This window comes from Bufo bufo, chromosome 5 (genome assembly GCF_905171765.1).
Source record: "Bufo bufo chromosome 5, aBufBuf1.1, whole genome shotgun sequence".
Classification (NCBI taxonomy): Eukaryota; Metazoa; Chordata; class Amphibia; order Anura; family Bufonidae; genus Bufo; species Bufo bufo.
In genome coordinates this window covers 124,261,873-124,277,618 of record NC_053393.1, presented here as the reverse complement: position 1 = coordinate 124,277,618, position 15,746 = coordinate 124,261,873, and the positions used below count along the sequence as shown (strand labels likewise).

The 15,746-nt window shown below is 43.5% G+C and overlaps 1 protein-coding gene across 1 annotated transcript in view; it reads right to left on the bottom strand.

Annotated features, from left to right (window-relative positions):
• The window catches only part of CA8 (carbonic anhydrase 8), a 244,959-nt gene that overhangs the window by 130,411 nt on the left and 98,802 nt on the right, over positions 1-15,746 (bottom strand). The window contains exons 4-5 of the mRNA XM_040432967.1: positions 8,681-8,776; positions 1,782-1,844 (exon numbers count right to left, since the gene is read on the bottom strand). Of these exons, the coding sequence (XP_040288901.1) occupies positions 1,782-1,844; positions 8,681-8,776 (159 nt within the window). The remainder of the gene's footprint in view (positions 1-1,781; positions 1,845-8,680; positions 8,777-15,746) is intronic.

Genomic DNA, 15,746 nt, shown 5'->3' with positions numbered 1-15,746 from the left:
ATTCATGTTCTGAACAAAGATTCTCTCCTATTCTCTCCCTGAAATCACCAGCAGCATCCTCTCCCTACACTAGTAACAGCAGAGTGACGTGCAGCACTACGAGACTCCAGCTTATATAGAGGCTGGGTCACATGCTGCACTGGCCAATCACAGCCATGCCATTAGTAGGCATGGCTGTGATGGCTTCTAAGGGCACAGAGTCAAACGCTTGTTGATTGGCTGCTCTGCAGCCTTTCAAAAAGCGCCGAACACCGAACGCAAACTTTTACTGAAATGTTCGGGTTCGGGTCCAGGGTCCAAAAATCCTAAAGTTCGGTACGAACCCCAACTTTACAGTTCGGGTTCGCTCAACCCTACTTATTTTCAAATGATAAAAAAAATAGCACTGACCGGCTACAGCTAGTAATTGACCAACATGTCAACAGGGACCAGGAAGTACAGGGACCAGTAGGGAACCCAAGAAGCATTGGAGCTGCAGAGGGGGGAGAGGGGCGGATTGGTAAGGTGTATAGTGTATATTATTTCTTTTATTATTTTAAAGCATTCTGAGCGTGTGTTTTTTTTCTTTCTCCATTTTAAAAGGCTATGCACAGCTTCGGAGGCATTATATTTTATGATAGCACGCTACTCATTTTTGGCTGCAAATAATTTTTTCAATTGGCCTCTATAAGGCTACTTTCACACCTGCGTTAGGTGCGGATCCGTCTGGTATCTGCACAGACGGATCCGCACCTATAATGCAAACGTTTAGATCCGTTCAGAACGGATCCGTTTGCATTACCATGAACAAAACAAAAAAAAAAAAAAAATTTTATTTTTTTTTGTTCATGATAATGCAAACGGATCCGTTTTGACTTTACATTGAAAGTCAATGGGGGACGGATCCGTTTGAAAATTGAGCCATACTGTGTCAACTTCAAACGGATCCGTCCCCATTGACTTACATTGTAAGTCTGGACGGATCCGTTTGCCTCCGCACGGCCAGGCGGACACCACCCGAACGCTGCAAGCTGCGTTCAGGTGTCCGCCTGCTGAGCGGAGGACAAACGGTGCCAGACTGATGCATTCTGAGCGGATCCGCATCCACTCAGAATGCATTAGGGCTGGACGGATGCGTTCGGAGCCGCTTGTGAGAGCCTTCAAACGGAACTCACAAGCGGAGCCCCGAACGCTAGTGTGAAAGTAGCCTTAAAATATTGAGCTGTTCTGTCTAATAAACCTTATATCCAAACTACTGAGAGGTTAAACACTTATTTAACCCACATTCCTATTAGTTAGATAAGAACTGAGCTATCATGAGTGTTTAGTACGCCAGAAAGCAGAGATAAGGTGTCCGTCTACTGGTGGTCTGACGGAAAAGACAAAAAATCTAAAGGGTGCTTCTAGAGCATGTCATTTCTGTACAGAAAAAAAAGGACACCAATTCAAACAATTATTTTTAGCTCAAAATGAGTGCAATGCAATAATAAAAAGAATTGCCCCCAAAAGGTGTACATAGCCTTTAAGTGGCCAGACACCTTCTTTAAGTTTGTTCCGCTTGGGGGAAAAAAATAAGCATTTTTATGTTGTTGTAAGATAAAATAAAGATAAGTATACTGTAGGAGATAAATTGTCTCCCTGTTGGAAAGTTTATTTAAGTAAATGGTTTCAAGAGAAGGTCAACTATGTTGTCAAAGCAAACAATGGCATAATTTTAGTACTCATGATGAATATATGTTAACAGTATATCCCCTTTATTGTTCACACAAGACATATGCTGCTGACCTTGTGAAACGACTTACCTTATACTGGATATCCTCAAGAATGTCTGTAATGGCTTTTAGGCCTATGTGTTCTTTTCCTATCTAAAACACAAAAGACACAAAAGAGAAACAATGATTAAAACAGCTGTCATACACCCACACGTGTCATCAGAGTCACCGGCTATTCACGGTTCTTTCCTTTGAGTTTTTTGCATTTAGGTTTAGTTAATATGGGTAATATATAATGGCATACCTGTACACCATTAAGACTGAGAGGATGTACGGAGTAGGCTGCTGCCGGAATCTGACATCGAACCTGGTCAATTTACCTCTCAGATGCTGCTTTCAATAGTGTTCATGGCCTCTGTGGAGTTAGGTAAAGGTAGGGGGCTCCACCTGCCTTCCTATCAGAGCCTCCCCACAGTGAAATTGCAGGGCTCCGATCAGGTACCATGACAGCCTGGGGCCTGCTGAACATTCCCAGGCATGTCATAGTAGACTGCCTATAAAGCCAAGCATGAGGCACAGCTCAGCAGGCAGAGCGTCAGAAATATGGGACAAGCGATCAGAAAATCCCAGGTTCTAGTCTCCTAAGGGGGTTAAATGTTATGTTAAAAAAAAAAAAGGTTTAAAAATATTAAAAAAATAACTCAAAAATATTACAAATTTATATTACTTCATCCTGCAAAAAACAAGTCATCATATAGCTCTGAAGACAGAAATATAAAAAAGTTATGGCTGTTAGAAAATTTCACCCCACAAAAAATGTATTCCCCATTTTTCAAGTCATGGTAAATTAAATGGAGTTATGTGAAAAAAAAAAAAGGTTTAAAAATATAAAAAAAAACTCAAAAATATTACAAATTTATATCACCCCCCTTAACCAAATTTACATATAAAAATAAATTATAAACATGTATCACTGTATCCAAAAATGTCTGGAATATTAAAATATATAAATATTTTTCCTGTGGGAAAAAAATTTTTAAACATACAATTAAACATTTTTTGTTTACTTTGTGCCCTCCCAAAAAATTTGATAACCATGATCAAAAGGTCATATGTGCCCCAAAAATGGTACCAATAAAAACTACACTTCATCCTGCAAAAAACATGTCCTCATATAGCTCTGAATTTCACCCCACAAAAAATGTATTCCCCATTTTTCAAGTCATGGTAAATTAAATGGCGCCATTAAAAAAATGCTTATTCCACACAAAATAAACCCTAGTATGAATATATGGGCTATATGGACAGAAAAAGTTATGGCCATTGGAATGTAGGAAGGAAAAAACTAATAAAAAAAAAAAAAAATGGGACCAATCCTTAGGTAGGTAATGTGAAAGTTGATCCAGTCATATCTTCCCTATGCTGTACTCCTACCAATGTCTCCCTCATGCTGCTTTCACCAAAACATTGAATAAAAAGCTGCAGCTGTATCTCCCTCCTCCCATTTTTCACTTTCACACTAGACAGAGGTTTCTACTGATTGGGGGATTTTTTGAAAATTTATAGACAACCTATATAATCAAACAACTATGTTGCTATAAAGAGGCTCCCTTCGCCTGAAAATACACTGCTCAAAAAAATAAAGGGAACACTTAAACAACACAATGTAACTCCAAGTCAATCACACTTCTGTGAAATCAAACTGTCCACTTAGGAAGCAACACTGAGTGACAATCAATTTCACATGCTGTTGTGCAAATGGGATAGACAACAGGTGGAAATTATAGGCAATTAGCAAGACACCCCCAATAAAGGAGTGGTTCTGCAGGTGGTGACCTGACCACTTCTCAGTTCCTATGCTTCCTGGCTGATGTTTTGGTCACTTTTGAATGCTGGCGGTGCTTTCACTCTAGTTGCAGCATGAGACGGAGTCTACAACCCACACAAATGGCTCAGGTAGTGCAGCTTATCCAGGATGGCACATCAATGCGAGCTGTGGCAAGAAGGTTTGCTGTGTCTGTCAGCGTAGTGTCCAGAGCATGGAGGCGCTACCAGGAGACAGGCCAATACATCAGGAGACGTGGAGGAGGCCGTAGGAGAGCAACAACCCAGCAGCAGGACCGCTACCTCCGCCTTTGTGCAAGGAGGAACAGGAGGAGCACTGCCAGAGCCCTGCAAAATGACCTCCAGCAGGCCACAAATGTGCATGTGTCTGCTCAAACGGTTAGAAACAGACTCCATGAGGGTGATATGAGGGCCCGACGTCCACAGGTGGGGGTTCTGCTTACAGCCCAACACCGTGCAGGACGTTTGGCATTTGCCAGAGAACACCAAGATTGGCAGATTCGCCACTGGCGCCCTGTGCTCTTCACAGATGAAAGCAGGTTCACACTGAGCACATGTGACAGACGTGACAGAGTCTGGAGACGCCGTGGAGAACGTTCTGCTGCCTGCAACATCCTCCAGCATGACCGATTTGGCATTGGGTCAGTAATGGTGTGGGGTGGCATTTCTTTGGAGGGCCGCACAGCCCTCCATGTGCTCGCCAGAGGTAGCCTGACTGCCATTAGGTACCGAGATGAGATCCTCAGACCCCTTGTGAGACCATATGCTAGTGCGGTTGGCCCTGGGTTCCTCCTAATGCAAGACAATGCTAGACCTCATGTGGCTGGAGTGTGTCAGCAGTTCCTGCAAGACGAAGGCATTAATGCTATGGACTGGCCCGCCTCCGTTCCCCAGACCTGAATCCAATTGAGCACATCTGGGACATCATGTCTCGCTCTATCCACCAACGTCACGTTGCACCACAGACTGTCCAGGAGTTGGCAGATGCTTTAGTCCAGGTCTGGGAGGAGATCCCTCAGGAGTCCGTCCGCCACCTCATCAGGAGCATGCACAGGCATTGTAGGGAGGTCATACAGGCACGTGGAGGCCACACACACTACTGAGCCTCATTTTGACTTGTTTTAAGGACATTACATCAATGTTGGATCAGCCTGTAGTGTGTTTTTCCACTTTAATTTTGAGTGTGACTCCAAATCCAGACCTCCATGGGTTAAAAAATTTGATTTCCATTTTTTTATTTTTGTGTGATTTTGTTGTCAGCACATTCAACTATGTAAAGAACAAAGTATTTCAGAAAAATATTTAATTAATTCAGATCTAGGATGTGTTATTTTTGTGTTCCCTTTATTTTTTTGAGCAGTGTACTTATTACTATGCTTCCTTTATTATGGATTTATGAGAAATATACAAATGCATTTCAAATTATATGGGTACAGCACAAAAGATGGACAATGAAACAGAGTGCTGTAGGCCAACAACTAGAAGTCACTGTCCACCTAGAAAATACTGAATACCGTATGTACAGTAACCCTTACGATGTATTGTATGTGGCAAAAATAGAATTTTCATAATAATTACAATGTTACCAAAAATCTCCCCTTAAGGGCTCGTTCACACGAACGTGTAAAGCCCGTGCCCATGCTGTGGACCGCAAATTGCACCGTCCGTGAGGCAGGCGCATGGGGATCGCAGACCCATTCACTGCGATCCTTCCGTTCCACAAAAGGATAGAGCAAGCTCTATCTATTTGCGGTGCGGAAGCACGGAACGGAACCCTAGAAAGCACTCCGTAGTGCTTCCGTAGTGTTCCATTCCATTCTTCCGTTATGCACCGTTCCCCATCTCCGCAAATGCGGTCTGGAATATGGCAACGGGCATCACACGTTCATGTGAACGAGACCTAAATGTAAAGAAATTTCTGAAAGGGAGCTATGCATAAAATTTCCTTTGGTTGCTCTGCAGACCAGTCAGCAGAATGTGGTTGACATTTTATGTATTGCCTATTGGCAAAGACTAACAATTCATTAATTATAGCACTGATTGCTATTAGGGATGAGTGAATAGACTTCGGATGAAACATCCGAAGTTGATTCGCATAGAACTTTGTTTCAATACTGTACGGAGCTATTCGAACTTTTATGCAAAGTCGATTCGCTCATCCTTAACCCTTTCATGACCAAGGGTTATTGATGCCCCAGTGTCCAGGTCAAAATTTACAAATCTGACATGCGTCACTTTATGTTGTAATAGCTTTGGAACACTTATATTTATCCAAGCCATTCTGAGATTGTTTTCTTGTGACATATTGTACTTCATGATAGTCAAAAATTTTAGTCAATATATTTCACCTTTATTTATGAAAAAATCCAAAATTTACCAAAAATTTTGAAAAACTCACAATTTTCTAAATTTTCATTTCTCTGCTTCTAAAACAGAAAGTCATACCTAGAAAAATATTTATTACTTAACATTTCCCATATGTCTACTTTATGTTGGCATCATTTTGGAAATGTCTTTTTTTTTTTTAGGACGTTAAAAGGCTTAGAAGTTTACAAGCAGTTCTTTCCAAAACCCACTTTTTAAGGACCAGTTCAGGTCTAAAGTCACTTTGTGGGGCTTACAAAGTGGAAACCCCCCATAAATGACCCCATTGTAGAAACTACACTCCTCAAGCAACTCAAAACTGATTTTACAAACTTTGTTAACACTTTAGGTGTTCCACAAGAATTAAAGGAAAATGGAGATGACATTTCTAAATTTCACTTTTTTGGCAGATTTTCCATTTTATTAAATTTTTTTTCTTTAACACATTGAGGGTTAACAGCCAAACAAAACTCAATATTTATTACCCTGATTCTGCGGTTTAGAGAAACACCCCACATGTGGTCATAAACTGATGTAAGGGGCGCACGGCAGGGTGCAGAAGGAAAGGAACGCCGTATGGTTTTTGGAAGGCAGATTTTGCTGGACTGGTTTTAGATGCCTTGTCCCATTTAAAGCCCCCTGATGCACCCATACAGTAGAAACTCCCAAAAAGTGACCCTATTTTGGAAACTAGGGGATAAGGTGCCAGTTTTATTGGTACTATTTTGGGGTACATATGATTTTTAATTGCTCTATATTAAGTTTTTTGTGAGGCAAGGTAACCGAAAAATGGCTGTTTTGGCACCGTTTTTTTTTTTTTTTTTTACAAGATTCATCTGACAGGGTAGATCATGTGCTATTTTTATGGAGCAGGTTGTTACGGACACAATGATATCAAATATGTCTACTTTCTTTGTTGGTTTGTTTCAGTTTTACATAATGAAGCATTTTTGAAAAAGAAATTATGTTTTTGTGTGTCCATTTTCTGAACGCCATATGTTTTTTATTTTTCTGCCGATCGTCTTGTGCAGGGGCTCGTTTTTTGCAGAAAGAGTTGAGGTTTTTATTGGTACCATTTTTAGGTACATAGGATTTTTTGATCATTCATTATTACACTTTATGGGGCAAGGTGACCAAAAAATTGGCTGTTTTGGAACAGTTTTTATTTATTTATTTTTACAGCGTTTATCTGAGGGGTTGGGTCATGTCACAGTTTTATAGAGCAGATAGTTACGGACGTGGCAATACCTAATATGTTTTTTTATTTTTTTTTATTTAAGTTTTACACAATAATAGCATTTCTGAAACCAGAAAAAATGATGTTTTAGTGTCTCCATAGTCTGAGAGCCATAGCTTTTTTTTTTTTTGGGCGATTGTCTTAAATAGGGTTTGCGGGATGAGGTGACGGTTTGATTGGTACTATTTTGGGGGTCATAAGCCTTTTTAATCGCTTGCTGTTGCACTTTTTGTGATGTAAGGTGACAAAAATGGCTTTTTTTACACAGTTTTTTTTTTATGGTGTTTATCAGACGGGGTCTATCATGTGATATATTTATAGAGACGGTCGTTACAGATGCGGTGATACCTAATATGTGTATTTATTTTTATTTTTTATAGGAAAAGGCAATACATTTTTTTAATTTTACATTTTTATTTATTTATTTTTACTTTTATTATTTTCAATTTTTTTTTTATCAAGTCCCTCTTGGATCTTGAAGATCCAGTGGGGCTGATGGCTGAACTATACTTTGCAATGCTCTTGCATTGCAAAGTATAATACAATCAGATGCCCTGTAGGTGGCAACAGCAGACGCTTTCGGAAAGCGTCCGGTTGCCATGGCAGCATCCCCGATGTTGGAGCGCGGCATCCCCGATGATGGAGAGAGGGAGCCCCCTCCCTCTATTAACCCCATGCATCTATGGGGTTACAGCAAAGTGTCAGCATAGAGCTGACACTCTCTCCTGATGGCGGCGGCTCAGGAATGGAGCCGCCGCCATCACACACAGCAGGGGGGGGGTCAGATGTGATTCGGCCGCCAACATTGAGGGAGGCTGGGGCAGGACTAATGTATGGGGCGGGGAGGGGGCGGACCGCATCAGGGCAGGAGATGAGCGCAGGAGGCAGGAGAGGGGCACAGATAGGGGGGCACAGAGGGGCACCAAGGGCTTGGAGGGGCACAGATCGGGGGGCATGAGGAACACTACCTGGTTTCAGGCTCTGATCTGCAGAGCGCAGATCAGAGCCTGAAACCGGCATTTTTTCACTGCCGCAATCCGATTGGTTAGTCTGCACAGACTAACCAATCGGATCGATTGCCGGCAAGGGACCACTCTGATTGGTCCCTTGCCGGCATTACGGAACTGTATGCTGTCCGTGACAGCAGCAGGGCAGGGGCAGAAGCTTTAATCCAAGCGCTTTGCAGTGCTTGGATTAAAGAACCGTCTTGACGTTTATAGACGTGATAGCTGCACGGGGCATGTGCAAATATCACGTATATAAACGGATTGCAGTCGGGAAGGGGTTAATTGCTATCTCTGATATATTCTAGAAAGTGACTCCAAATGTGAAGCTTTACTTTAAAGTGATTTAAATGGCATAGCATAGTAGAAATGTATTTAAGAGAGGATCTAAATAGTTTGGTTGTGCTTGGTCTCAGTGTCACTTTATAACCATAGAAGCAAACAAAGTATTAGAACATGAAGGCATCAACATGTAAAAGGACAACAACCTTCATATTAAATTAAATTTAAGTAGCTAAATGGAAAGAAAATATGATTACCTGTACAAATAAGGAAATTATAGCTATCCCGTGTACTTGCCCTAAGGCTTCCTCTATGTTCCTGTATAACGTTGAGTTCCAATGGATCAGGTGGAGCTGAGGATAAAAAAATAAAAATAAAAAAGAAGTTAGTTAGTGCATCTCAGAATGGTTGTTAAAACTAATTTTTTTTATTTTTATTTATTAAGTTTGATATGATTCCATAAATGCTTAAAAGGGGTTGGCAAGGTTTAATAAAATGACCTACTTTTTCCAGAAACAGCTCCACCTTTGTTCATATACTGTATCTTGTACAGCATTTTTTATCCATTTAAAATTAATAGTGATGAGCGAGCATGTTCGGACAAATACCTGTTCGGCCCGAGTACCGCATGTGCTCGAGCGCCATGCTCGAGTCTCCTCCACGCGCGTTTTGCAGCTGCTAAGCAGCCAATAAACGTGCAGGTAAGTACTGCCATCACTGTAATGCCAGTAGCCATGTTGGCTGCTGGCATTACAGTGATTGGCTGGCCGAGACACGTCATCGGGTGCTATATAGCACCCAATGACACGTGCTTGGATCAGTCATAGTCAGGGACAGCAGAGGGTAGGAAGGGAAAGGCAGTGTAGGGAGCGAAATTCTCAGTTATTATTCGAAGAAAGCTTTTCAATGCGTGTAATACACATCCGTAACATACACAATACGCCATCCGAAAAATGTCTGTATTGCAAATTCCAATAATCTGGGCCAAATCTAGTGTCCATAATGTGTGGCTTTCTGTGACATATACAGTACTCCATTCGAAAACGGTTTCTCTAGGGCAAATTCCAATAATCTGGGCCTAATATAGTGTCCATAGTGTGTTTTCTGTGACATTTACAGTACGCCATCCGAAAACCGTTTCATTAGGGCAAATTTAAGTAATCTGGGCCTAATCTAGAGTGCATAGTGTGTTGTTTTCTGTGACATATACAGTACGCCATTGTTACGATTCACAATCTCAGCAACATGAAGAAATCACGAATGCGTCCGGTTTTAAAATGACCAGAGCCTTCGTCTGCACACAAAGAGTTAAAATCTTTTTCAACCCAAAGTAATTCACCCTTGCTAGCACAGCTCACAGATCAGAGGTACAATTAGCACCTTCTTGCCAAAGAATCTTCCTGCCCCCATGCCAGGTTAAGTACCCATCAATCTGTTTTTTTCTTGACAGAACCTCATAAAAACTTCCTTTCTGTAGTCGGAGCGGCTCCGGCATCACAGGATATCTCACACCTTTAGCCTACGCAGCGAGCTTCAGAAGAAAAGGACAGATCCTTATTACACAGCTGGTTGGTACAGGAAGGAAGATGACCTGAACGTCACCTTCAATCCATAGACTTCATATTTTTCCCATATTTTCCTAATATTTCATGGGTTATGGAAATATGAAAGGAACCATATCTTCAGAGATGGTTTCGGTTCTTCGAACCCCGCGGGCAAATCAGAGATTCCCGCTCTGAGATATAAAGGTTCTCAGGCACCCTGTAATATCTTCTAGTCATATTTGTTATCAGATGATGCGTAAAATTGTGCAGATTTTCAATACCAACTATATTTCTTAATTGGACTTACGGGATATGGAGAAATGGGCAAAGCAAAGATTCTGCCAGATTTTCTCCCTATGGGGCAAAGGACTGCCCCTGTTCCAATTACACAAGGCTGGACCTGTACATGTCATAACCACTCCTGCAGCGTCCCACTACGTGTGTGTGGGCACTGCTTAAAAGTACTTTTTGATCCTAACAATTGTACAGTATGGTATAACTTTGCATTTATGCATCTGCAAAATCCCTGTTAACAGGCCTATTAGGTTTAATTTATACATCCCACCACTAGATGGGGATAAAGTTCGGGTCCTATATATATCCAGGTCAGGCCTAGTGAGACAGGTCAGTTCAGAGTAGTTACAGGTTCAGTTGAGACCACAGGTAATTGTGGAGATCAATGTGGATATTGACACAGAGAGTGAAAAGGTGCAGATCCAGCACGTCAGCTCTAAAGAGAAGTTCTAGTCCAGAAAGGGACAAGAGAAAAGGACAGATTCAAATTCATCCAAAGGATAAAAGCTGTAAACCAGGCATAAAAAGGACCTTTGGGATATTTTAGGTGAAGGATATCCTAGCCTCCGGCAACCTCACCAAGATTCCACTGACATTGAAGTAACCCACTGCTCCAAAACCAAGAAACCTAAACAGCCTAAAACAGTGGATTTGCAGAATTAACTCTGTACCATCTAGAGACTGCATAATTGTACTGCTGCAACCAAAAGACATCCAAAGTAAAAGTTGTGAGTTGCATCTTACCACTGTCTACCTCCTTATTACTAACTATGGTTGTACCACCATTAACGGTACTGGCGTCACGACAAAAACCATCAAGGAACTCAGTCGCAACAAGCACCCTAAGCACCCCTAACATCAAGGGCACCTCAACCACCATCTTGGCTGATGCTTCCTACCACAGAGCGTGCCCCGGAGGATTTCGTGCTGTCCACCTCAACACTGTGCTGGCAGCCCAGGGAGGCTCTCTGCTAACCGTGAGTAAACTGATGAACTGTGTGTTATATTATTTGGCCCCTCATCGGTCCACCGTGCACCTCACGTGTTGCCCCTGCGACTGGCTGGCTGCACTCCCCGCTTCAGAGTGGGTAAAAACAGTGACACACTCAGGTCCTGGGTCTTTCACCTACCATCTGACGTCGACTAACATCACGACCGCCTGCTGGACACGGGCACCCCACCATCTTGGATTATTCCTTTCAAAGACTTTGCCTTTTACTGTACACTACCACGGTAATTCTGAACTTACAGACATTCTATTCCCTTCCACCTCTTACCTATTTATATCCAACCAATCTGTTCGACTGGCAGGTATATATATCTGTCAGTTTTAATGTATATATTTGTGTATAGTTTTTAGAATAAAACTAACGATTGCATCGCTCCAGTTTTGCCCTTGTTCCTTGATTATCTGGTTTATGCTAAGAACTACCGCATTGTCTTATTTTTCTAAATTGTTGATTGGTTAGCTAGGTTGCAAATAACCGTTTCTTCCCTTTAGGATTAGCTAGCCGGGGTCTCATCGCCCTGATTCAATACGAAGGCGATGAGCAATTTAATCTGATTTCCAGCGTGAAATCGATAATTTTTATTTTTCTGATTGTATCATGTATGGGCACACCAACCAATCTTAAATGTCTGCTGTGCTCACAGTGGATTCGCCTCCAGAAGTCTCTAGTGGACGAGACCTGTATGGCAACTGTGGCATAGTACGACGGGATTGGCGGGTGGTTTGTCACAGCCATCCGAAAACAGTTTCTTTAGCGTAAATTTAAATAATCAGGGGCCAGTCATCATCTACTGTCTCTGTAGTGTGTGCGTGTAATACACATCCATAACATACACCATATGCCATCTGAAAACTGTCTGTATTGCAAATTCCAATAATCTGGGCCTAATCTAGTGTCCATAGTGTGTTTTCTGTGACATACAGTACGCCATCCGAAAACTGTTTATTAGCGTAATTAAAAAAAAATTCAGGGGCCAGTCCTCATCTACTGTCTCTGTAGTGTGTGTGTGTGTGTGTGTAATACACATCCGTGACATATACAGTACTTCATCCGAAAACTGCTTCTTTAGGACAAATTTAACTAATCTGGGCCTAATAGTGTCCATATTCTGTGTGTTTCTGTCACATATACTGTCCTGCATCCGAAAACTGTCTGTATTGCAAATTCCAATAATCTGGGCCTAATCTAGTGTCCATAGTGTGTGGCTTTCTGTGACATACACAGTACACCATCTGAAAACTGTTTCTTTAGGGCAAATTCCAATGATCTGGGTCTATTCTAGTGTCCATAGTGTGTTTTCTGTGACATACAGTATTCCATCCAAAAACTGTTTCTTTAGGGCAAATTTAACTAATCTGGGCCTAATCTAGTATCCATATTCTGTGGGTTTCTGTGACATATACTGTCCTGCATCCGAAAACTGTCTTTAGCGGACTGTAAAACAATCTGCACCACATCTAGTGACAAAACCATTATTATGAAGAAGGCGAGCACTAAGGGACGGGGAAGTGGGCGTGATGCTGATGGTGCACGCAGAGGCAGTCGCCCTGGGCGCAATGAAACTGTGCCTGCTGCCAGTGCACCAGAAAAAAAAACATCCACTGTCCAAATTAGCTGGGCGGCGCAGGACAACACTGTCCAAGTCGGACCGGTGCGAACAGTTGGTCGGTTGGATTGCTAAAGATAATGCTTCCAGTCAGTTAAGCACCACCCTCTGTTCCACCAAGTCCAGTCTCTGTAGCCAAGAGTCTGGTCAACCTAATCCTCACTCTGATCATTCTTCCTCCCACCATGGAGAGGCTTGCCAAACGAGTGATCCCACACTCTGATATTCCGAGGAGCTCTTTCCAGCGCCACTAAGGGCTGTTTCACACGAGCGGATGCCGTGCGTGGCATCCGCTCCGTGAATGAGTGCCAAGACCCGATGCAGACTGCAGAGGCACGGAGCATTAACATGACTGATAATGCTCCGTGCCTCTCTGTGACCTCTTTACTACGAAATCACAGTGACAACTGTGATTTCGTAGTAAAGAGGTCACAGAGAGGCACGGAGCATTATCAGTCATGTTAATGCTCCGTGCCTCTGCAGTCTGCATCGGGTCTTGGCACTCTTTCACGGAGCGGATGCCACGCACGGCATCCGCTTGTGTGAAACAGCCCTATTACATTTGGCCCTCACGCCCAGCACACTTGAAGAGGGACCTGAGATATTGTGCCCCTATTCCCAACCTCTTGAGCCTTCACAATCTCAAAATGACGACAGTGGTGAACGGCAATCATTCGTTCACGAGGTGGATGATGATGAGACACAGTTGTCAAACACTGAGGTTGTGGTTAGGGCAAGTCAGGAGGATGAGCAGAGTGAGGAAGTGGTTGATTAGGTCCCTGACCCAACATGGGAAGGTTAAAAGCTGAGCGAGGACAGCAGTACAGAGGGGGAGGGATCCGCCACACCGCAACAGGCTGGAAGAGGCAGTGGGGTTGCAAAAGGGAGAAGTCGGCCCACACCAATCAGGCCCGTAACAGTTAGACCAAGCACCCCTATGCGTAAATCTACCATGCCAAGGGGTAGGTGTTACACAGTGTGGTGCTTTTTTTATGAAAGCGCAGACAACAAAAAAGTGGTAGTTTGCAACCTGTGCCGTACCAACATGAGCCGGGGCGTGAACACTAGCAACCTCACCACCACCAGCATGATCCGCCACATGGCATCTAAGCAGCCTAATAAGTGGGCCAAACGCCTGGGTCCACAATCTGGGTCTGCGGGTCACACCACTGCCTCTCCTTCCACTGTGTTACGCATTTCTGGCCAATCCCCTGTTGAAGGTGCAGGCCCGGATGCCACCTTTGCATGAACCATCAGGAACAACATCCACTACCCTGTTTCAGAGCAGTGTCCAAATGTCCATAACACAGTCATTTCAACGCAAGCACAAATACCCACCCACCCACAGGCCATAGCACTAAATGCGCAACTTTAGAAATTACTGGCCCTTGAAAGGTTGCCATTTAGGCTTGTGGACACATTATTTTTCACGGTGTGCCGCGCCCGCCTTACACCAGCATGTGTCCCAGAACATCACCCGTGCCCTGACCAATGCAGTTACTGGGAAGGTCCACTTAACCACGGACACATGGACAAGTGCTGGTGGCCAGGGACGCTACATTTCCCTGACCGCCCACTGGGTGAATGTTGTAGAGGCCGGGAGCGAGTCGTACCCTGGGATGGCACAGGTGCTACCCACGCCCAGGATTGCGGGCCTTACGTCCATCAGGGTCTCCGCCAGCAGCTATGTTACTGGCTCCAACCCCCACTTCTCCTCCTCCGCTGCCTCCTTCTCTACTGCCTCCACCTCCAGCAGCAGTCAGCCATCTGTCGCTAGTTGGAAGCAGTGTAGCACTGCTGTGGGTAAGCGTTAACAGGCCGTACTGAAGTTGATCTGCTTAGGGGACAAACAGCACACCGCCGCAGAGCTGTGGCAGGGTAAAAGGGACCAGACCAAGCTGTGGCTCTCGCTACTCAACCTACAGTCGTGGCCAAAAGTTTTCACAAAGTTTGCTGCTAAACTGCTTTTAGATCTTTGTTTCAGTTGTTTCTGTGATGTAGTGAAATATAATTACACGCACTTCATATGTTTCAAAGGCTTTTATCGACAATTACATGACATTTATGCAAAGAGTCAGTATTTGCAGTGTTGGCCCTTCTTTTTCAGGACCTCTGCAATTCGACTGGGCATGCTCTCAATCAACTTCTGGGCCAATTCCTGACTGATAGCAACCCATTCTTTCATAATCACTTCTTGGAGTTTGTCAGAATTAGTGGGTTTTTGTTTGTCCACCCACCTCTTGAGGATTGACCACAAGTTCTCAATGGGATTAAGATCTGGGGAGTTTCCAGGCCGTGGACCCAAAATGTCAATGTTTTGGTCCCCGAGCCACTTAGTTATCACTTTTGCCTTATGGCACGGTGCTCCATCGTGCTGGAAAAAGCATTGTTCTTCACCAAACTGTTGTTGGATTGTTGGAAGAAGTTGCTGTTGGAGGGTGTTTTGGTACCATTCTTTATTCATGGCTGTGTTTTTGGCCAAAATTGTGAGTGAGCCCACTCCCTTGGATGAGAAGCAACCCCACAAATGAATGGTCTCAGGATGCTTTACTGTTGGCATGACACAGGACTGATGGTAGCACACCTTTTCTTCTCCGGACAAGCCTTTTTCCAGATGCCCCAAACAATCGGAAAGAGGCTTCATCGGAGAATATGACTTTGCCCCAGTCCTCAGCAGTCCATTCACCATACTTTCTGCAGAAGATCAATCTGTCCCTGATGTTTTTTTTGGAGAGAAGTGGCTTCTTTGCTGCCCTTCTTGACACCAGGCCATCTTCCAAAAGTCTTGGCCTCACTGTGCGTGCAGATGCGCTCACACCTGCCTGCTGCCATTCCTGAGCAAGCTCTGCACTGGTGGCAATCCGATCCC